Source organism: Conger conger, chromosome 14 (assembly GCF_963514075.1).
Source record: "Conger conger chromosome 14, fConCon1.1, whole genome shotgun sequence".
Lineage (NCBI taxonomy): Eukaryota > Metazoa > Chordata > Actinopteri > Anguilliformes > Congridae > Conger > Conger conger.
The window spans coordinates 23,218,712-23,241,609 of record NC_083773.1 but is presented as its reverse complement, the minus strand read 5'-3'; the positions used below and the strand labels follow the sequence as shown (position 1 = coordinate 23,241,609).

At 44.3% G+C, this 22,898-nt stretch overlaps 4 protein-coding genes across 5 annotated transcripts; 3 read left to right on the top strand and 1 right to left on the bottom strand.

The window, feature by feature from the left end:
* Positions 1-839: 839 nt before the first annotated feature.
* On the top strand, positions 840-2,744 carry LOC133109408 (aquaporin-4-like). The gene is made up of 4 exons (XM_061218730.1): positions 840-1,223; positions 1,539-1,703; positions 1,810-1,890; positions 2,469-2,744. Exons 1-4 carry the CDS (start codon positions 840-842, stop codon positions 2,742-2,744), a joined length of 906 nt encoding a protein of 301 aa, XP_061074714.1.
* Positions 2,745-3,718: 974 nt separating this feature from the next.
* sdhb (succinate dehydrogenase complex, subunit B, iron sulfur (Ip)) lies at positions 3,719-8,127 on the bottom strand. Its single transcript, XM_061220654.1, has 8 exons — positions 7,969-8,127; positions 6,845-6,972; positions 5,784-5,869; positions 5,461-5,597; positions 5,216-5,332; positions 4,808-4,909; positions 4,412-4,534; positions 3,719-4,230 (listed from the first exon to the last, which is right to left on the bottom strand). The coding sequence occupies exons 1-8, from the start codon at positions 8,035-8,037 to the stop codon at positions 4,150-4,152; spliced, it is 843 nt and encodes a 280-aa protein (XP_061076638.1). The 5' UTR covers positions 8,038-8,127; the 3' UTR covers positions 3,719-4,149.
* mrpl20 (mitochondrial ribosomal protein L20) lies at positions 8,103-11,010 on the top strand. Of its 2 annotated transcripts, none has more exons than XM_061220655.1 (4): positions 8,103-8,335; positions 8,612-8,722; positions 8,927-9,004; positions 10,381-11,010. In XM_061220655.1, the coding sequence occupies exons 1-4, from the start codon at positions 8,249-8,251 to the stop codon at positions 10,552-10,554; spliced, it is 450 nt and encodes a 149-aa protein (XP_061076639.1). In that variant the 5' UTR covers positions 8,103-8,248; the 3' UTR covers positions 10,555-11,010. The 2 variants fall into 2 exon arrangements, with proteins under 2 accessions (XP_061076639.1, XP_061076640.1); XM_061220656.1 differs by lacking the exon at positions 8,103-8,335 and adding an exon at positions 8,369-8,478.
* A 1,011-nt stretch (positions 11,011-12,021) lies between these two features.
* atad3 (ATPase family AAA domain containing 3) lies at positions 12,022-22,468 on the top strand. Its single transcript, XM_061219649.1, has 16 exons — positions 12,022-12,371; positions 12,937-13,013; positions 13,214-13,315; positions 13,420-13,479; positions 13,684-13,753; positions 14,850-15,015; positions 15,456-15,525; positions 15,678-15,833; positions 16,770-16,826; positions 17,169-17,294; positions 18,517-18,641; positions 18,877-18,928; positions 19,146-19,216; positions 20,419-20,586; positions 21,158-21,266; positions 21,843-22,468. Exons 1-16 carry the CDS (start codon positions 12,179-12,181, stop codon positions 22,344-22,346), a joined length of 2,106 nt encoding a protein of 701 aa, XP_061075633.1. The 5' UTR covers positions 12,022-12,178; the 3' UTR covers positions 22,347-22,468.
* The last annotated feature ends 430 nt before the right edge of the window (positions 22,469-22,898 follow it).

The window sequence follows — 22,898 nt, the reverse complement described above, 5'->3', positions numbered from 1 at the left end:
ACATTTTAACACTGTCATTTGAAAGTGGGTTGTTTTAATAGTAAGCAGAAAGTTAGATGTCGTTTACTTTTTTATTTAAACTATCACCTTTAGCTAACAATAGCTCACTGTTAGCTGACGTTAAATATTACTTTCTAATTCACATTAACACAATATATATATATATATATATAACGTTATAACGCCATCCATCGATTTAAGATCGATGTGAAAAACATTAGCTGTAAAATTTAATATAACTTACTTATTACTTAAGAGCTGCGTCATAAGTAAGTTATATTAAATTTTACAGCTAATGTTTTTCACATCGATCTTAAATCGATGGATGGCGTTATAACGTTAATAGCTAACTTAGCTAACGTCACATGAGCACTAGCATTGGTAGCTAGCTAATTACCTAACGCCAGATAGCGAACCTCATTTCGATTCTAACATGCACCTAAGTTAGTGGGCTAGTTACTATAAGTTAGCTAGTAAGCAAAAACACCATCACCTAGCTAATGTCTAAAATCATTTTACGATGGATGCTAACTAAGCTACATGTTAGTTAACACAAAACATTCTCATAATGTTGCTGCCATCTAGTGGCAATGTTGTAACATTGACAAAACATCCCAGTAACATTGTGTTTTAACTGAGTAGTTGCAGTGTCCTGGTTGGTCCCCTTAAAAGTTGTGTGCTGGTATCTACTAATTAGCTTGCTATGTTAACAGTTATATTTGAATGAATAAGCACTGTTGAACTGTGATGAATTTCATAAGATGTTACGTTAATTAACTTGAGAAAAATCCATCCTTGTTGTCAGGAATTGCCTGCCATTAGGAGGCCAAAGCTGCAGCATGATTGCATTCAGGAAATTTCTCAACAAGAAATCTCTGAGGGCAATCACTGGGGAGTTCCTGGCGACCCTAGTCTTTGTCCTGTTCAGCGTGGGCTCAACAGTAAGATGGGAGGAGGTGGAGGAGCAGCAGCTGCCTGCTGCTCGCCTCCTGATCTCCATCTGCTTCGGGATAAGCTTTGCCGTGATGGTGAAGTGTTTCAGTGACATCAGCGGCGCTCATTTAAACCCTGCAGTAACCTTGGCAATGGTGCTCACTCGCAAATTCAACATTATCAAGGCCTTCTTCTACCTGCTTGCCCAGTGCCTCGGAGCCACTGCGGCCAGTGGCATCCTGTTTGTGGTGACGCCTGAAAGTGTGAGAGGGCACCTTGGAGTGACCTGGGTAAGTTGGAATGAGTGCTCAAGCTCAACCAGTTCAGACCAGTTCCCAGCTGGACATGGTTTAGCTGGTTGACCAGTTCAGACCAGCTTCCAGCTCGACATGTTTTGACCAACTGAAGCTATGTCTTGAAAGACAAGCTACCAGCACAAGCTGGTTGACCAGCTCATACCCAGCTAGACCAGCGTTATGACCAACTCTTTTTTTACATTAGGTAAACACAAACCTTTGAAAGACCTGTGGCATTTCTACAGTCATTACATTTGTCTATATCCAGTATATATATTCAATAATGAATATAATGAATGCTTTCAACAGGTCAGCTCCAGAATCTCAGTGTTCCAGGGCTTCATAATGGAGCTGCTGATCACGTTCCAGATGATCTTTGTGGTGTTTGCCACCTCTGACCCCAAAAGCAAGCGGCTCAAGAGCGCTGCTGCTGTAGACATTGGCATTTCCGTCACCATCGGGCACCTGTTTGCGGTGAGTTCAGGCCTCGTTACTGTCATGTGGATTTAAGCACTGGCCATTGTATCCTGTTCCAATGCCGGCATCATGCCTCCCTCTTGTTTGTTGTGTGCTGTGCCAGGTACCTTACACTGGAGCCAGTATGAACCCAGCTCGCTCGCTCGGACCAGCGATCATCACCGGAAACTGGGACGACCACTGGGTAATGGAGACCATCTTAATACTGGCTTGAGGAGAAGCCTTTTTTTTTTGTTGACAAATTCATTTCTTTTACACACGTTTGACACTTAACCGTTACTCAGTGTATCAATCATCATTTCCTGTTGCAGTGCATTTATGTACATCTTATGGTAGTTTAATTTAGTGGAACTAAATTGGGTATAAGGTAGCTTGGGCAAAATATTACATATTCCTACCGGACATATGTTCTTCAGCTGTCAGCATAAAACCCACCGACAGTTTTGGTGGGCAATGCATATTTTAACAACACGCCATGAAAACACTTTTTACATTTATCTGCTAATAAGCCATTCAATTCAGGTATCCTTGCTGTATTAATATAGGTTATATTATCTGATAAATCTGGCCCTATCACCTACTTGGACTTGATTTTAATCGCAATGTGGTTGATTGGCATTGCAACAAGTGTGCACATTTGACTACACTTAAAAACTGTATTTATTAAGTAGGTCTCTGCACACAATAAAAATAAAATATTACAACGTTGGCCATGTGAAGCTGGATATCATTAGGGAGAATAATGTATTTTCTGTGCTGCAGGTGTACTGGCTGGGCCCTATCCTAGGTGCAGTCATTGCCGCTGTTCTGCACAAGTATTTCCTCCACCCCAGCCTGAAGAAGCCTGCCGTAGACGGGGACCGTGTTTCAGAGAAGGCCCGGGAGGACGCAGAGGGCAACTTGCAGGCTGTGGACACAGAGGAGTCTTTCATGGAGATGGCCATGTCTTTAAACACCATCAACATCAAGATCCCTGCGGATGACCAATCAGACCTTTTCAGCACGGAAAAGAAGAATGAAGCGCAATCTTCAGTATGATGAAAAAATGGACACCATCGATTCTGACATGGATTTAAGATTGGTTTTAGTGGGAAATTTTAACTATTACAGTTCCTTACTGTAAAATGTCTCTTGGGTCCCGTGGTCATTGACTGAGGCTGTATAGAGGCTGTGCTGTGCAGATGATCTATGATAAGCATATGTTCTCATTTGTAATCTCTCAAAACACAATTCTGTACACCTTGTATTTCTCTTAAAGCAACTTTTAAATCAACTGATTTTTAATTGTGAATTTTAACGTAGATATAAAATAGTTTAATTTTGATGTTTACTATTGCTTTTTGGTTGTGTTATTTGCTATAAATGTTCATGTACTTGTCATTGTTATTTGACATGTTTGTATATTGGGTTCATGAAAGAACAAATAAATCTGAGTTCAAAGTTATGAGGGTCAATGGCCTCTCTGTGTATGGATAAGCAAGCACCAAATGGCTCACATATCCATACAAACAATTAGAAATAGTAAATACTGCAAACAGAAAACAGATTTCACACCCTAAATACCAAAAGCTGAATTGGTGTAGTTGCACAGAAGCCAAGGTCAGAAGAAAGCATTGTACTGCTCTATATCCAAGTGCTTACCTAGAGATAACCAGTTTGGCAATTTTAGGAATATTTATATTTTATTTTCAACAAGAGCAGCTGCATTAGTACTTATGTGTATAATTTACGAATGCACTCATTTTGACAGTATGAGACCCATATTTAGCTACATTACTGTGTTGACCATTTTAGGGCAGTGTGACCACAGGGCCAAAACATATTTTGTGCTGCCTTAATTAAATTTTAAAATGTTTTTGCACATCTGCTTTGTGCTCTGCTTAAAAAGAGCCCCCCCACCTCCCTACCCCCCTCAGAGGCAGTAACTGCCCAGATGTGTTTAATGGTGGGTCACAATGATCCACCCTACCAGCATAGTAGGCTAATTTCAGAAAGCAATGACCAGCTGAGGATTTCAGTGTGCGTTGTTTATTATTCTTTTAGCATCACAGAGCCTTCTGTAAATATACTGTTACGGAAAAAAGCGTAATGTTTCATGTATGTGTCTGAACCTGTTCAGAAGACCAAACACATCTGTAAGGCTAAATAATAAGCACAAAACACATGTGCTGCTTAATATATACATGGCCTTTCACTCACTCTCTCATACACACATACAGACACACACACACACACACATAACAGATCCGTATGATCCAGTGCAGACCTTTCTCAACAATCTGCATCACCTGTGCTGGAGTGTGCCTGAATACAGATTACAGGCTGTTTGAGACCTCACAGATAACTCTGATAGTTTCCCCTTTTTTCAGGGAAGGAGGCAGGGCTGAGAAGTGGACGGGTGGGGATATGGAGGGGGTGGGGTAATTGGCCATGTGGTCAAGGTTCAGGCTGCAACGCTTCTCTTCTCCTTGTATGTTGCCATCATCTTTTTTATCTCTGCTATCGCCTTGCCAGGGTTCAGCCCCTGTAGAGAGGGTAAGAGAAAGATGATAAGGAGAGAGAGAGGGGAAGCAGAGGACCCTGTGTGTTATGAGGCAGGAGCTAGATCTGCTGCGTCCACAGATTAGAGGTGGAGACAGAATACCACAGCACCACTGCTGTGAACAACATCAGCCAACATTGGCAGTTTGGGAATTTGGCCATACCTTGGGACAGGTCTTGGTGCAGTTCATGATGGTGTGACAGCGGTACAAGGAGAAAGGGTCCTGGAGTTTGGCTAGTCGCTCCTCTGTGTACTCGTCACGCGAATCGATCATCCAGCGATAAGCCTGGGTGCAGAACAGCAGACACAAACCCGCATCACACCACTTCACCCCAAACAGCAAAGGCATTGCTCTTCTAATAATCTCACAGAATCTTGCACTCATGAAAAGTGAATATTTAACATTTGTGTAGGATTTCAGTGGTTTCCTACCCAGACTGGCACCACACACACACACACACACACACACACACACACACACACACACACACACACACACACACACACACACACACACACACACACACACACACACACACACACACACACACACACACACCTGCATAAGGACAGCAGGACCCAAGTACTTGTCTCCGTTCCACCAGTAACTAGGACAGCTGGTGCTGCAGCAAGCACACAGGATACACTCATACAGCCCATCCTGAAAGAGAAAGCAAAAGAAAGGTGATTTTTTTTTTTTGTTATTGATATTTTAATCCATTACTAATAAACCATTACTGTCACCATCTGTAAAAGAAAAAAGGCACACAAAATGGATAAATGTGCTGATTCCCGATACAACGTACCGCCCCCCAAATCACAAATTAACACCATAGGCTTGTTGCAGCAAAGCAATTCGTCTATTCCCACAGGGGCCAGCACACTTTGCAGCTTAAGCACTGTGCAGGTGTCTCATAGGCGAAACACACGCATGGGTGTCTGTTCTTGTGAAGATGGGATACTGTACCAGTTTCTGCCTGTCCTCCACTGACTGCAGGTACTGCTCCTTGCCCTCCTGCGACTCATCCTTCTTCTTCAGGTAGGGCTCGATGGACTTGTATTGCGCGTAAAAGTTATTCATGTCCTGTAACACACGCATGATGATTATTGGGAACCAAATAGACTGCCTACAGGCTTCTTATAAACAAAGATCCCATGAAAACGTGTAATAATTAGGAGTCTCGTAGTCACTAGAAATGAGAAGATACACACCGGCACCAGGTCCTTGACGACGTACATGTGTGGCAGGGGGTAGATCTTGGTCACTTTGCTGATGTTGGTGTCGATCCTGTTGAGGCAGGCCAGCGTGTTTCCCCCATTGATGTTCATTGCACAGGAGCCGCAAATACCTGAACCCCAGCCCCCATTAAAAGGCTTACTTAGCATGTTTCATACAGTGCCATCCACTAACCCACCCATAACAAACAACACACTGCACAACAATTACACCAAGTGCTCTATGCACATAGATTACACACCCCACAGAGCCATCTCCTGCCCACCCCCCCTGCCCCCACTGGCTCCCGTTCCCTCACCCTCTCTGCAGGACCGGCGGAAGGTAAGCGTGGGGTCCATCTCATTCTTTATCTTAATCAGGGCATCCAGCACCATCGGGCCACAGCTGGGCAGAGGAGAGACATGGTCAATACACAAAGTCAAAGGATAATCATACATAATCATAGTTTAACTCTGTAAAGACAAGTTTATTTTGAAATCAAAGCTTGATCATACCAAGGAATGTCCCGGAAGAATTTGAGTTTAATTTTGGTTTAAGCACACTATGATGACCATTACAGCTGTGTTTCACAAATACTTCACATGGGCAGTCGATTGCGTTGACAGGTTTATGTTCAAAAAACTTTTCTTGTTTCCCTTTGGCAGTTACAGCTTGTGCCTATATGCAGCCCAGACGCATGTGTGGATACCTGCACACACACTATACTATACTTACTACCATTCCCATTGGCTGTTAAACACGGGTAGCAGTTACAACACAATCCGTCAGGGAACTGAAGCCAGCTTAGGGCATTGGCATTTTGTAACATGAGGTGCAGCCACCCTGTTTTGCGTTTCTGTTTGCTAACACAGCAATGTGATCTTGCCTTTAGCAGAGGCCTTCTCTAAAAAAGGAAAGGGCTACATACAGTCATATAAAAGGTGGCTAACAAATCACCAACAAAATTTTTGGTGAAAGGCAGATGTACTCATTGTAGCCATTGAGTATGGCAGTACAATGCAATTTCATGTTGCTCTTATGGTTGAGTTCAACACAATGTTAATGCCATGATGCAACTTTTGCTGTGACTGACTGTTCCATGTGCATTTCTCCTCAGGATAATGGCACTTGGCGTCCAATTCCATTACTTATTTGCTTAATGGACATAACTATCCACTGTGGCTTACTATTATAAATAATTATCACCCTAGTAATTAAATAAATAAACATCAGGCACATTTCTTTTCCAAGATAACATTTTAATACATTTTGAAAAATCAATATATGGCTGGCTGGTGCTCTAACCACAGCATTTCAATTGAAAGCAATTAATGTGTATTTAACAAAATTGTTCCTGGCCATTATTCTAGCTGCACTCACGCGTTCAGGTTGATTTCATAGGTCTGCATGCGTGGTTTGTCGCCGATGCGGTCAGGGTCCCAGCGGTACACCTGGAACTTCTTAATTCTGGGCTGGGCTGCGGCCGCTGTTTGAGCAAACCGCACCGCCTGGAAGAGACAAAGCATGATTGATACATTGTCCACTCTATTATAATGTTTGATTAACAGGTTCAAGTAGCAGAACGGCTGCCTGAGAAATTACAATTCGGAATTTAAGTACGACGAGGGTAACGCTCAGGGTCTCAATGCAAACGTGTGTGCGAGGGAACATCACCCAGCAAAATAGAAAAAAGCTTTTTCACCCTTATGCCTTGTCCTGTGTATTTAATTACAGCCAAATAGTAGTGGTGAAGGACACAGCACTATAACGAAGTGGCTAACAAAACAACCTCAGAAAATAATCGGATTTGCAAAGTAATGTATACTGGGGAGAACTGACAAGAGAACAGTCTTGCAACAATTTAACCATACTAAAACGGCTTGAATAGAAAGCAGTGTATACAACGAATACTACACTGCCCCCTGCTGAACGAAAGACTGTGGTGCAGCTGCGTTACATCACCACAACAACCAGGGATACCTTTAACTGTACATCACACTTAAGGTTGCATAACAGCATCTCGGTTCGCATAATTGATTAGTGTTGAGGGATATAAATAATTATTACTCATTTAAAATCTGTCAAGGCACGGTGTCAAACAAATTTAACAAGGGTAGTCATACGTTTAGATCCGAAAAACAACACATCTAAGTGAACTTAATATTCCTAGTGTATCCATCTATCCACTTTAGCTGGATTGCTACATTAGCTAAGGGACTAACTACTAGATTAATAACAGTGATCAAACTTCAACCAGGAAACTGAACTGGTTTAGAGTGAGTGCAGCAACAGTCGTGACAGCTAACGTTTGGACTACCATGCCAAGTTGGCTAACGCAGTCAAGTTAACGTTGCTATTTAGCTAGCAGCCAGCAAACACTCAATGACGAAGATACAACTACCCGGGTCTCGTTTCCTCTTATTTCAATGTCACTCGCTCGTATGAGCTTTATATGGTCTTAGCCCGTGATATAACATCCATTATTTCAGACTGTCTAGTCTTACCACAAGTCCAGCAGGAGATCGCAATGCCACTGAACCGCATCGGTTCAAGGAGAAACAAACGACCGACATCTTGAGCGATCAGAATTTGACTGACCCTTTCGGTCTTCCGCTATCCCACATCCGTGGTCCGCCCTTGACGCACACAACTGACGTAACTATCACGTGTCATATTTCTGTTGCGATGGCTCCCTGTCTGTAGTGTAGCGTGCATCAGTATAAGTTGTATAGAGGTCAACGTACGTAAATATTAAACAAAAAATAACGGGAACATTTCGGAAACATGGTATTTCTGACTTTATCTTGTTGGATTCGTAACCGGGGACCGGATCGATATTGGAAGGTACAAGAACTCCTGAAGAATGCACGGGTGAGTGGTATGCATAACGTTAACGATTGATCTGATTTCGTTTTCTTGATGTTGCTTGTCAAATAGCGTCCTCGAATAGCTTTCTCAATAACATGGCAAGCATGTGACAGGTATGACACGATGATAATGTGAAAATGTCTAAGGTGAGTTGGGTGGCTTGGAACTGTTATGTTTAACACCCGTTTCTGCTATTTGTTTGTTGTTTGCCTTTGTATATCTATCACCGCTTGATCTTATACATCGTAATTTGTTCCTAACTGTCCTCATCTTCCTCAGCACTTTCGAGGAAGGAAGAATCGGTGCTACAGCCTGGCCGTGAGGGCGGTCCGCAGGGCGTTTGTCTACTCTACCAAGGCACGCAAGGCCAAACGGCATTGCATGCGCCAGGTAACACCTTTCATCTTCATAAGTCTGGCATTACAGCATTAGTAGCAGTGGTTACAATGTTAGGTTTCCCCTGATCTCGTTCGTTACTGCTGTAGCTCTGAGAGAACGGATTTTTTTGCTGCGTTATCGGTTCTAACTGTGCTACGAGAGCACAATCGTTTAGTTGTTCTTAATCACTGGAAGTATATCGTTTATCTCTCCCAGCTGTGGATTTCCCGCATCGCTGCTGCTTCCAGGGAGCATGGTATGAAGTATCCTGCCCTCATCCTCAACCTAGTGAAGGTCAGTACTTCATGAAAAGATGCAACATATTGCAAAATATTTTAAATGATCCATTTTCTATACACCAGTACATCATTAATTAAACATTGATGTTGGACTGCCTGAAATATATACACTTTCGTTTTTTTCAATTATTTTCTTTTCACATATGGTTTTTAATTTTTTATAATCTTTGTACGCCTTCCTGTAGGAAAATTGACTATTCTCTCTTAAAGTAACATTTTTCTGTACTTTTAAGTTAACAAAACAACTTTATTGTATTTTAGAATGTATAAATATTAATTAACTACATAAATATTACACCATATGGCCATGGCTGGTATACACCAAATGATATATGATGTAAGTACAGTAATGATTTGATATTTTAATGTATTTTTGTCAGATGAAACAGAAAGATAAATCCTTATGTTTGGGATTATATGAAAGTGGAAAGTTTACAACTGTAATGTAGGTTTTTGAGGCCACATTGATGCAATGAGGTCTTGTAGCCCAGTGTTTCTCAAACTTGGGCCTGGGGGACCCCTGAATATGGTGGTTTTTGTTCCAACCATAATTGCAATCTGTTCATTTTTCTTACTTGGGTGTTTTTCATGTTTAGGGGGATTATTTACCCACTTAAGAGACATTATGTCTGAAATAGCTTTCCATGCCATTGAGAATAAAATCCCCATGTTCATATTGTCCTTGTGTCACTATATTGCATGAAGTTATTAACAGTTTGAGTCCCGGCCGGCCAGATCCTCTCTGCATGAAGTTTCCATTGCATCATTTCCATGTTCTCCCTGTGTTCACAAGGGTTTCCTCTGGGTACTCCTATTTCCTGCCACACAAAAATACAAACATGTGGGGTTAGGTATACTCCTGCCATTACCCTTGACCAAGGCACTGGTCTCAGAGCTGGATTTAGGTTGGACTGTGGCTCTCAAGTGGCTATGATGGGTTAAATGGGGACAAATTGCCCAACAGGGTTCAATATAGTTAAATTCTGGGATTGCAATTGCAGTTGGAACAAAGACCCGCATACACAGGGGGGGCCCAGGACCAAGTTTTGGAACCACTGCTGTAACCCCATCCTATTCATTATCTTAGAATATTCAGAGCCGACTCTGCCTAATCAGTGTTGTACTTCAAAAATACCTTACTGATACAAAATATAACATTCTTTTTGTCACATTTCCTACACATTTTCCACTGTCTTATGTGTAGTTAAATTGATTGCTTAACAAAATTATGGCAATAGACTAACAATATCTATTCATGTAAACGCTGACATGACGGTGTAATTGAAACCCCTGATTACACTGAATCTCGATGATCGACTTTCCTTGCTTGTCGGAATCGCAATGATTGGCTCTCCGCTCTTCCCCTGTCAGACCAACGTGCAGGTGAACAGACGGATTCTGAGTGAGCTGGCCATAACTGAGCCCCGTACCTTCCTGTCCCTCGCTGCGCTGGCCAAGGCACGGCGGGAGGAGGGATTTCGAGCGGCGCTGGGCGACGGCAAAGAGCCTCCTGGTGTCTATTCCCGCATTGTCCAGTCCCACTAATCCTGTCACCCCCCACTGGTTGAGTGCAGTTACCTTCCTGTCCTCTGTCTGTTGGCCAGGGTGTGAGCCTACCTCATCCCCCCCCCCCATGTCTTGAGCTCCTACTGTCACTGTTCACCCTGGTCAGTTACGCACAGCTGAAGTGGAGCTTCATCTCCACAGCATGTAACCAGGGGGAGGGATGAGGAGGTTTGAATTTGCCTGCCGTCTGCACTGGCTAATCGGGTGCATCCAGGCTGTTCTTAATCATCCAGTAGTGAACACTGGTAAATGGGTAGATTGTCAGAGAAACCTTTTACTTTTTTTTCTTTTCTTTTTTTTTATTTTTTAAACCTCTTATGTCTGTACTTTGACATTGTTCATGCTTTATATATGAATACCTGTGTACTGGCTTTCCTTGGATGATTCAAGAATGTTGAAGCCGTCAATAAAATATTTTTTTGTGATAAATAAAGATGCACTCGCATCTCATTTTAGTAAAAAATGTTTTGTGAATTGAGGATTGCCACTGAAACTAATCTCTTCTCATTTGCATATTGTTCTTGATTCAATGGTATAATTTCTTATAAGAGTGCAATTTTAAACACCAAGTTGGAATAGATGGTAAACCAATGCCCTACTTTGGGTCACACTTAAACATAAGGTTTCCTGGTGTCATGGCAGAATACACAGCCATATAATTATTCACCAGTTTAATTGGAGAAGTAAATCCCTATCTCTCCACCTTAACTTGTGCATTCGTCTTTGAGGTTGCTGGGTGGATGCTACACATTGGTGGTGCTTGTGCTGAATCCTGCCAACCCCCCTGCTGTAAAAGTAATTTGACATCCAGGAAATATAAATGATATATATGACATGAACACATTTTATCATCATTATTATGACTACATCATTCAAACATGAACATAGTGTCAAAAATGTATCAAGAATAGCATTACTTCATATGCACCTACAGTAGTGCTTAATAATGATCTATAACAGTAATACCCCTTTTCATTCCACTCATGATTTGGAGTGATGAGGTACTGGGTGCGAGGCGCAGAGTGAGTCAGTGCCTTGGCATCCAAGCTGGAGGCTGGATAGGCATGTTTTAGTGCTGTGCCCTGTTATTATGATTATGATCGATGCTACAGGTCCATAGACGCATGAAAGCACATAATAAACTTGTATTATAAAAAATCATCCGGCGAGCTATGTCCTGCGTTTTTCTAGCAACCTTCCACACCTCTTGTCCACGGTATATGATGTAACCCACATTGTTATTTTGCAAGACTAGCATTCATAGAGCGTCTATGCTAGCGTTAGGCGTTTATAATAGTAATTTATAAAACGTTAAAGGTTTTATATCCCTGTGCAGCCACCACACATTTATAGTGGGCGGAGCTAAATAGTTGCGATTCAAACAGATACACCAATGGGGAAATAAAAAATGTCGTGATCACCAATCAAGAAGAAGCTTAATTTTAGGGTAAAGGTTGCCTCGCCGCACATGCGCAAATGGTGGCAACGTGACACGAGTGTGGCGGTAGCGGTGTGTGCAAGAAATCCCCTGTCATAGTCAGGTTGTAGCCGAGGATCAGTCACCAGCGCCGAACCAGGCTGACACTGTTTAAACTGCCGCACCATGTCCTGGCTGTTCGGCTTGAATAAGGGGCAATCCGATCCACCCCCGGGTATTCCAGTCCCACCGCCACCTCCTCCGCCGGCTGGCAGTTCGGGGGGAAGTGGCGGCGATAAACCCAAGGACAAATGGAGTAACTTCGATCCGACCGGGTTAGAACGAGCGGCCCAAGCGGCCAAGGACCTGGATAAATCGCGTAAGTACCGCATTGAAAACAGCTTGAACCATACGAAGAACACGTTGGGAGAGTAAACCAGGTACTTCGCCTGCGGAATGGATGCTGTACTGTGCTACTACGCTGTTTTTCCCTTGAGTAGGATAGAATAACTACGAGAATTGAATGGAGATGTATAATAGAGCGTAGGATTATAACATAGCGAGTTGCATCATTCACCCCGTAATGTAGGGCCAAAGAACGCGGCGATGCATTTTGTGTGTCATTACTGTTTAGCTAGTCACCACGGGCACATGTGAGATGCTGGTAGAATGACAGGTTATCCAAGGTGAAAGGTTCAAAGGTCATCCCAGAACATTCATCGGTCTCTAGCGCACCTCTCTTATCTGGCTCCACCTTTAGCTTATCTGGCTTAAAATTAATGCTCAAATAAACCTGACCCAATAGCAATGTTTTTTTATTTTTTTATTTTTTTATTTTTTTTGTCGGTTTTATAGGCCTAGTTTATTTGCGAATATGACCTATGACTACATCTCTTAATGTGATGATCAACTTTCCTAATTGGTCGGCTGATGTTCTCCTGCAGGCCATGCAAAGGAGGCCCTGGACCTGGCGCGCATGCAGGAGCAGTCTGTGCAGATGGAGCATCAGAGTAAAATCAAGGTACAACATTTAAACGGATAAAGGATCTTCTTCCAATATGCTTTTGGGTGTAAAGGTGCTAACTGTGTATTGTGTTCAGTATGAAAGGGAGCATGTCAGTCTCATGACCTGCATGCCTCCCTCGGTCCATTGGTTCGCTTGCCCTGGTGCTTTTTTAAAATGAACTCCCTGTTAAAGTACCTGCTCTGTTTTCCGCGCAGGAGTACGAGGCTGCTGTGGAACAGCTGAAAGGAGACCAAATCCGCATCCAGGGGGATGAGAGGAGGAAAACACTCACAGAGGAGACCAAGCAGCATCAATCGGTACGGTGCCAACGAAGCTGTGTTTACTCAACTGTGTGCTTACTGGATGGGTCTCGGACTGGGTAAATGGGGAGCTAATGATTATGTCACTCTACCATTCCTAGAGGGCGAAGTACCAAGACCAGCTGGCCAGACAGAGGTATGAGGATCAGCTAAGACAGCAGGTGAGTTCCTCACCTATATAAAGTAATATGAATTTACATGTGATAGTTTTTAAGCTGAGATTGATGTTGTAATATCTGAGTATGCCCTGTTTGTATTACTCATGAAAGGATTAAGTTTGTATTAACTCCTATGAAAGGATAAAATTGTGAAATGATTCCAGCATGTCCATCTCTGCCTGACACCCTTTTTTTCTGTGTCCATAGCAAGCCCTGAATGAGGAGAATCTGCGCAAACAAGAGGAATCCGTTTTGAAGCAGGAGGCGATGAGGAAAGGTAGGGTGGTCTGTCACACCAATGCTATCGGTTTTCTGTATGAGTTTGTCCGCTAAAAACACACTGTCTTTTTCAAGACATCCAGAATGGGATCACTCAGTCCTGAAGTGAATTCTGATGTAGTTTACTGAAAGCTTGACCAGTTCCATTGTAGTCAATCATTGTGGTGGCATGTTTAATGATTGTTTATCTTGCAAGTTATTTTGGCACCTTGTAAACCCTATGGCTTAAATAATTTTTTTTATTTATAAAAGTTTTGGGCAGCACGGATGGTGCAGTGGGTAGCACTGCCGCCTCACAGCAAGGAGGTCCTGGGTTCGAATCCCCGTCGGCCGGGGCCTCTCTGTGCGGAGTTTGCATGTTCTCCCCGTGTCTGCGTGGGTTTCCTCCGGGTACTCCGGTTTCCTCCCACAGTCCAAAGACATGCAGGTTAGGCTGATTGGAGAGTCTAAATTACCCATAGGTATGAGTGTGTGAGTGAATGGTGTGTGTGCCCTGTGATGGACTGGCGACCTGTCCAGGGTGTATTCCTGCGTTTCGCCCAATGTATGCTGGGATAGGCTCCAGCCCCCCTGCGACCCTGTTCAGGATAAGCGGGTTCAGATAATGGATGGATGGATAAAAGTTTTGCTGTTAATACTTTTTGGATTTCATCATGGTAATGTTGAATGCTTTAGTGCCTTTGTAGTTGTGCAACATTTTGCACAATGATCATCTAGATCCATCTCCTAGGAAAAATAAACAATTATAAATAAGCCAATAAGCCAATATAAAAAAACATATTACATTGATTTATGACCATGACATTTAATATGTCTGTCTGAACTCATGGAACCATTCTCTAAAATGGTCATATTTATTGACTTATAGGGGTGCTATAACAACAAAATTCCCCTTCCAACAATTTCATTTATTCCACAATTTGGGGAAAAACAACATCAATGCAAATGCTGTGGCGTTGGGCTGATCTGCCATATTGTGTAGCCTCGTGGAATTGGATCGAGCTTGGGTGGAGGCTCAAAGGTAACCACCAATCTGAGATTGTGCGAGGTCTCCGTTAAGCACACACAGACACGGCCTCCTGTCTGCCCCTCAGCGACCATCGAGCACGAGATGGAGCTCCGGCAGAAGAACGAGCTGCTGCGCGTGGAGGCGGAGGCCAAGGCTCGCGCGCGCACCGAGCGGGAAAACGCCGACATCATCCGCGAGCAGATCCGCCTGAAGGCCGCAGAGCACCGGCAGACCGTCCTGGAGACCATCCGGTGAGAGAGGCGGAGGAGGGCCGGGGCGTGGTGCCAAGACACGGGGCGGGTTCTGTCATAGTATGGCTGAATGTGTTCGGCTCTACCCTTGAGCAAGGCACGTGATCGGAGTAGCTTTGTTAATGATCCATCTCTACAAACATAGAAATATAACTAAATTGCCTCCACTACTAAGCAGATTATGTGAAGGTTCCTACAAGGGACCACAGGCATAGTCATACTTGCATATGATGCTGAGCTTAGAGTACTACTGTAAATAGATGGCTCTGATACATACATACCTATGACATATGGAAAGGATGAATTGCTGCTTTATTTTACTAGCATCCGTGTGCACCTGCCTTCCTGTAATGTGCTTCTGCTCGGTTAGCCCTGTGAGCTATGGGGGGAGTAAGGGCTGAGGCTGGGTGGATGAGGAGCTGACTGTCTCTCTTCCTCAGGACGGCGGGTGCAGTGTTTGGGGAGGGCTTTCGGGCCTTTGTGTCGGACTGGGACAAAGTGACAGCAACGGTGAGAGAGTCTTCACTCCTGCTGCCCTGAAGCCTGCTGAGAGTATTATCATTAAAGGATTACTTTTTGGTTGCTGTTACCATGGTGTTGATGCCTTCCCCCACCACGCCCTCAGGGTCCCGTAATGACCCCCCCTCCCTCGCCCCTCGCAGGTTGCGGGGCTGACCCTGCTGGCCGTGGGAGTGTACTCAGCACGGAATGCAACGGCTGTGGCAGGGCGCTATATCGAGGCTCGGCTGGGAAAACCGTCACTGGTCAGAGAGACGTCCAGGATCACGGTGGCTGAGGCTGTCAAGCACCCAGTTAAGGTAGGAGAGCGTGTTTGCGCTCATTCAAGGTAGGAGAGCGTGTTTGTGCTCAGTTAAGGTAGGGAGCGTGTTGGAGCACTCAGTAAAGGTAGGAGAGCGTGTTTGTGCTCAGTTAAGGTAGGAGAGCGTGTTTGTGCTCAGTTAAGGTCGGAGAGCCTGTTGGAGTGCTCAGTTAAGGTCGTAGAGCCGTTGGAGCGCTCAGTTAAGGTAGGAGAGCGTGTTTGTGCTCAGTTAAGGTCGGAGAGCCTGTTGGAGTGCTCAGTTAAGGTCGTAGAGCCGTTGGAGCGCTCAGTTAAGGTCGGAGAGCAGTTTGAGTGCTCAGTTAAGGTAGGAGAGCGTGTTGGAGTGCTCAGTTAAGGTAGGAGAGCGTGTTGGAGCGCTCAGTTAAGGTCGGAGAGCCGTTGGAGCGCTCAGTTAAGGTAGGAGAGCGTGTTGGAGCGCTCAGTTAAGGTAGGAGAGCGTGTTGGAGCGCTCAGTTGAGGTAGGAGAGCGTGTTGGAGCTCAGTTAAGGTAGGAGAGCGTGTTGGAGTGCTCAGTTAAGGTAGGAGAGCGTGTTGGAGCGCTCAGTTAAGGTAGGAGAGCGTGTTGGAGCGCTCAGTTGAGGTAGGAGAGCGTGTTGGAGCTCAGTTAAGGTAGGAGAGCGTGTTGGAGCGCTCAGTTAAGGTCGGAGAGCCGTTGGAGCGCTCAGTTAAGGTAGGAGAGCGTGTTGGAGCGCTCAGTTAATGTAGGGAGCGTGTTGGAGCTCAGTTAAAGTAGGAGAGCGTGTTGGAGCGCTCATTCAAGTTCATCTTTATTGGCCTCACATGAGGCAGGGCAGTGAGAGTCTCACTCTTACACTCGGGAGGGGAGGAGTGTGTCCTTGTGTTTGGGTGACTTTAGTACCCACAGCCACAGTTGTCTTGGTGGTGATGGTCCTGCTTTTCCTCTGCCATTCAGATGACAAAGCGTTTGACCAGCAAGCCACAGGACGCTCTGGAGGGAGTTGTGCTCAGTGTGAGTATCCGTTTCATAGAAAATGCAGCTACACATAAAAACGCTGTCACCACTGTCAGTAGCCCACTCTATACAGACACAACAAAGCTACTCACATAATTTTAACTATGAAAAACTGCAGAGATGTATTACCCACAATCTAAATAAGAACACATCCTGAAATCTATCAATATGCACAGACATTATACATCTACAAAACCTCAGCACTGTCAAAACTCTTATGTACCGACAACACAGAAGCTAAGATATTGGAGCTGAAAGCTACAGTTTATGCATTGGAAATATTCTGTAAAATGTCCAAATTCATATTTCTTGTTTCTGTCCCTTATTCTCAATCTATAGCCATCATTGGAAGAACGAGTGCGTGACATCGCCATAGCTACCCGGAACACCCGTCAGAATCGTGGGCTATACCGGAACATTCTCATGTACGGCCCCCCTGGTACCGGCAAGACTCTCTTTGCCAAGGTGGGATACCTGTATGGAAGCCATTCAGTGGCACAATTAAAATATCAAATAACCACGTCAAATAGTGAAAACCCAACCCATGAATGGACAAAATGAGCAAGTAAAAGATGAAAACTTGACACATTAATTAGCAAACGACCAAACTTAATAATGAAACTGAGCCCATAAATAAATAAAAAATGCCACATCAAATTGAAAACTCGACACATTAATTAACAAATGGCCACAATGAAAAGTAGGAGCTCACCGGATGAATAAATCAGTGAAGTATGAATTGATAAATTCTTAATGTAATCTGAATCTCCACCATTCATCATTTGGAGTATCTGTTTCCTGTTTGATGCAGTGCTCTCATTCAGCTCCACACATGCCTTGCCAATCAAAGACTCCTTTTCCAGCCCTCATTTTCCCTTGTCATAATCTTGCCATTCCTGATGCCCAGCAAGTTCAAACTGCCAAACTGACAGCACTAACAAGCCAGCTTGCAAGTCTAATCTAATAGCCCCTTTTAACTTTTTATCAGCTAGTGCAGCAAGTGAAAATAATTTAACACAATGCAGGTTTGGCTCGTTATCGTTTCAGAAGCAATTAGGAGCCAGTTGATTCACCATCAGTTAAAAAAAACTCTTTATGTAATCATTTGTAATCTAGCACAATGTGAATATGGGGACTTTTGTTCTTCATGGCATGCATAGCTATTCTGCATAGAATAGCTTAGCTCTCTGACATAATCAGGCTAAAGAGGGTAAGACAAATTTAAAAAGTGTAATTAAGACAAATTAGCAACAATAAAAAAAGTGTATCAGAAAAAAGACTATGTAACTTGTTCATTACTTTGAGATTGCTGGTGTAGTTGGAACAAAAACCAGCATGCTCGTGGGGCCCCAGGACCGAGTTTGAAAACGACTGGACCTAGAAGATCTTGAACTGCCTCCTATTTCTTAGCTATTTTCTGTTCGGACATACCTGCAGTATATGAATATACCACTAGATGGGGTAATGGGCATTACATTTTCACAAAAGCACAGTCGGGGAAATTGTGTAGTTGATTACAGACCTGGCCACAACACCTCAACTGTTAAATCTGCACTTTCCTTGTTGCTATGTAGTTTTGTTTATGAAAATGTCATGTTATGGTAAATAGCAATAGCACACTTTCTGTCAGAAGGTGCACTGTGGAATTTTCTGTGTTCACAATGCAAGTGACTTGTGTGTTGAGCAGAAGCTGGCAGTGCATTCTGGGATGGATTATGCCATCATGACGGGTGGAGACGTGGCACCCATGGGACGTGACGGAGTGACTGCCATGCACAAGGTCTTTGACTGGGCCAACACCAGCCGCCGCGGGTACGGACTACACACCCTGCCCACTACTAATAAACCTCATGCCCTTGCCCCCTCCACAGAATTGTACTTAAAATGAGCAATTAAAAAAGTGATTGTAGGCTAATTGTTCTTTTATATAAGTATGTATGGGCACTCCTCTGACTGCATTTCACTAGTAGAATTGATCTTCCTGTACTGTTTTTTTGAAGAATAAATGAAGAACTAAAAACTAACATTACGTTCTTTTCTCTGACAGCCTGCTACTCTTTGTAGATGAAGCTGATGCATTCCTTCGCAAGAGATCCACTGTAAGCCTCCCTGAGCTGTGTGTCTGTGTCTGTCTGTGTGTCTGTGTGTCTGTGTGTCTGTGTGTCTGTGTGTCTGTGTGTCTGTGTGTGTGTGTGTGTGTGTGTGTGTGTGTGTGTGTGTGTGTGTGTGTGTTTGAGCGTGCCTGTGAACATTTGTGTGTGCGCTCACGTGTCTGTTTGTGTATGCCTTTTAGTGACGTGTGCTTTTATTTCATAGGAGAAGATCAGTGAGGACCTCAGAGCTACTTTAAACGCATTCCTCTATCGCACAGGCGAACAGAGCAACAAGTCAGTCCATATTTACCTACAAGTATTCTCTTTAACTTTACTCACCATTCTCTTCACCTTTACTCACTATTTTCATTTCCATAAAGCTTGCCTTGCTCGTACAGTTGTTTAATTGATGTATTTGAGTAGCATTTTGTGACTGACTCTGTCATTAGATGAACATAAGCGCCTGTAAAGCATACTGTATACGTACATATATGCAGAGTGTTTTTCATTGTCAAGTCTAAAACACGTTTCATGAAGAGCTCAGCCAATCAGGGCCCCAAATAAAAATCATAAAAGTCAAGAGAGGAAGTTGCCGTAACGCGGTTTCATGAATTGCCATGGACTAATGTAGTTCCAGCCACTGCTTCAAACAATAATTGCTCCTTGTCAAGATCTGGAAAAAAAAAAGAAAGGAAAATTAAGTCTTCAGAGCACCGAACCAAGTCACTTGACTTGAATTCTCCTATATCCAGTGCTCTGACTGGTTCAAAAATAATCGCAGCCCCACAATAGAAGGTTGGCAGTCCAACATTATTCATTCAGTTGACTGTTTCATACCATTTTGCTTTAATTGCCAGCAACCTTCACTGGAAGCAATGACTCCATTTCAACATAACGCACAACGACTTTGTGTTGTGGGATTGCTAGAGAAAAGTGGTGGCAAGACCAAGGGAGTGCAACTTCCTCCCTGGGACTGCCCACATTTTGTTGCATAAGTAAATATGCAGGCAGTCTGTTTGTATTGTACCTTGCTGTTGTTCTGCAATGGTTTGTTTATTTTTATGTGGGCTATTATTGAGGTAGTGGCATTGCCGGTTGCTTCCCCTGCACAATGTCTTGGGTCTACTCCCTAAGTGACCCCTCTTCATTTACTGCAGTAGTCGGGGTCTCCTCTAACTCTGCGCCCCCTAAGTCTCACTGCAGCAGCCATCACCACATCAATAACCCTCTCAAGTCTACCCTGCAGTCAGTCCCATTATATAATGCATTGTTTATTGTGTAACACAATGGTGAAATTGGGTCACTGCCACACAATACTGCTGGTATTTCACATAGGTTATGGGCTCTGTCAATTTCTATTTATTTATTTTTTCAATGGCCTAATTATCTGGAAAAATTTAAGGTAGATACCCGCTTTTGAAGTAGTAAAGCAAGTACAGATAATGGCTTGAACATTATTTTGTCGGTGTTTAAGATAGTATTTCCTGCCCTCCCAGGTTCATGCTGGTCCTGGCCAGTAATCAGCCGGAGCAGTTTGACTGGGCGATAAACGACCGTATCGACGAGATCGTAAACTTTGCGCTGCCGGGCCCGGAGGAGCGGGAGAGACTGGTGCGGCTCTACTTCGACAGATACGTGCTGGAGCCGGCCACCGGGGGGAGACAGTGAGTCTGCAGCACACAGTGCCAAACTGGGCCACGCTACATTCTGCCCCCTGGGGTACGCCAGAGTGGCGCTGACGACTAGACCAGGAACTAGGCCTGATTCCTGGGGTCACCCTCCTATCTCCCTGCTGGCCTGGCCTACATATTATTCCCTGCTCTGAAGTGCGGTCAAAGCCTCTTAAATAAGCAACAAGCGCTGTCCAAAATATTCTCCACAGCGTTTTCCCGTTCTGTCACCCTCGCACTTGTATTTATTTTTATTCTTTCGATAAACAGAATGTACTTTATTTAGAATCACAGTAACTTAGTGCAATGACACCATATAGGTTAAGCACAGCATTCAAAGTCGTTTTGACATGTGGAATGAATTGCTTTGTTCTTTCTTATCAGGCAGTACCCGGTTTACGGGCAACAAGGTGAAGCCAGGTTGCTAAAAATAGACCTATAAGTAATGCTCTGGACTGGATCGAATGATTTTAATCGTGTTTATTGCGGTTTTCTAAAATGGGTGTAATAGAGCAGTCGGTGGATGCCCATGAGGAATGCTCTTGCTCTCTGCCGCCCCCTGCAGGAGGATGAAGCTGGCGCAGTTTGACTATGGGCAGAAGTGCTCGGAGATCGCCAGCCGCATCGAGGGCATGTCGGGGAGAGAGATCTCCAAACTGGGCGTGGCCTGGCAGGTGGGTCTCCTCTTCTCTCCGTCTCGTTCTGCACTTTTAGCGCTTCTGCCTACCAGCCTCTGCTTCCTTTCTGTCTGTGTGCCTGAACAACTTAGGGTGAAATCCAACTCTTGTCCGTTAATTGTCCAGTTCCTTAACTGTATATCATAATATGTAAGAGCTACCGGACCTCTGTTCGCAAAGTATTATCTGAGAATCAGAGGAGTACATGGAGGAGAGCTAGTACTTTGTATGAAAGTGAAACAGTTTTTTACCCATCGATTTTTATGTGTGGGGGTGAACATGGAAGTTGTGACATAAAAATAAAAACTGAAAGAAATAACAGTTTGGAACTCTATGATCAAGGCGCTGAATTAGAGCTTCTGATTGTCAGTCTCTCTCTTACCTCTGATATACAGACCATGGACAGAATAACACCGTTCACCAGAGAAGGCACTGAGCTCGAGCGGCCATTTCAACACACTGAGGGTCGATTTCTCTAAAGCGAATGTCGTTCTTCACTAGAGATCAGTTTGAGTGTAATTGTCATTGATTATTTTTAGTCACACTCGTCTCTTGAATTCCTCCCTTCCGCAGGCTGCGGCGTACTCTTCTGAGGACGGCGTTCTGACCGAGGCCATGATTGACGCGCGGGTCGAAGACGCCATCCGCCAGCACCTCCAGAAGATGGACTGGCTGCAGAGGGAGACGCCCGGCTCGGTGGCACAGGAGGGCGGGGTGGAGACCGTGGGGAAGATGGGCTTCACCCTGCCTACAAAGGCCCTGCAGGCGGACATGTTGCCCCTGAGTGGGGCGGAAAGCGGGAACGATGTGGGCCTCCCCTCTGCCCAGGAGGCAATCCCACTGGCCCAGGAGGTGATGGAACTGGCCAAGGATGGAGCCCCAGCTGTGGAGGGGAGCACTGTGCCAATGCCCCTGGAGACGCCCCAGGACAGGACACCCCCACCTACTGAGGAAGGGGCAGAAATGGGGGACAAGAAGGAGGAAGAACAGAGCAAAGAGGTGGCAGGGGTCACCCTTCCTCCGGAGGGGGCTGCCGAAGCTGGGAGTAAAGTGCCCAAAGATGGAACCCCTGTCTGAGGGGGACAGCTCACAGTGGGCAGGTGTGGGTTGTACTGCTGGGGCCGTTATGGGAAGTCTGATCGGCCTCAGCCCGCGGCTGCTATGAGTCCTTCTGATTAAATTACACACCTGTTACTGTCTCCATAGTTTCTGTCTGTCTGACGGTCCAGTCTAGAGAAGGAAAGAGACTGATTATGAGTTACTGAGATGTGTGTCTGCGCGCGTGTGTGTGTGTATGTGTGTGTGTGTGTGTGTGTGTGTGTGTGTGTGTGTGTGTGTGTGTGTGTGTGTGTGTGTGTGTGCGCACGCGCGCGTTCACGTTTCAATTGCCTCACTGGCAGAGACTTAAGTGAGAGGGAGAGACAAAATGAAAGAAGTGCAACATTTGCAACATTTTTCTTAATTTTTAGTAGGCTGCAGTGTGTCCATGATATACCCCAAGGCCCAGCTGTCAGAAACACAATAGCACCGTTCATATGCCATGGAACCACACAACTGACTTCAAAAGCACTGTATTATAACACAACCTAGTTATAAACCTGAAGTCATGTTCAGAATTGTACAGTGCTA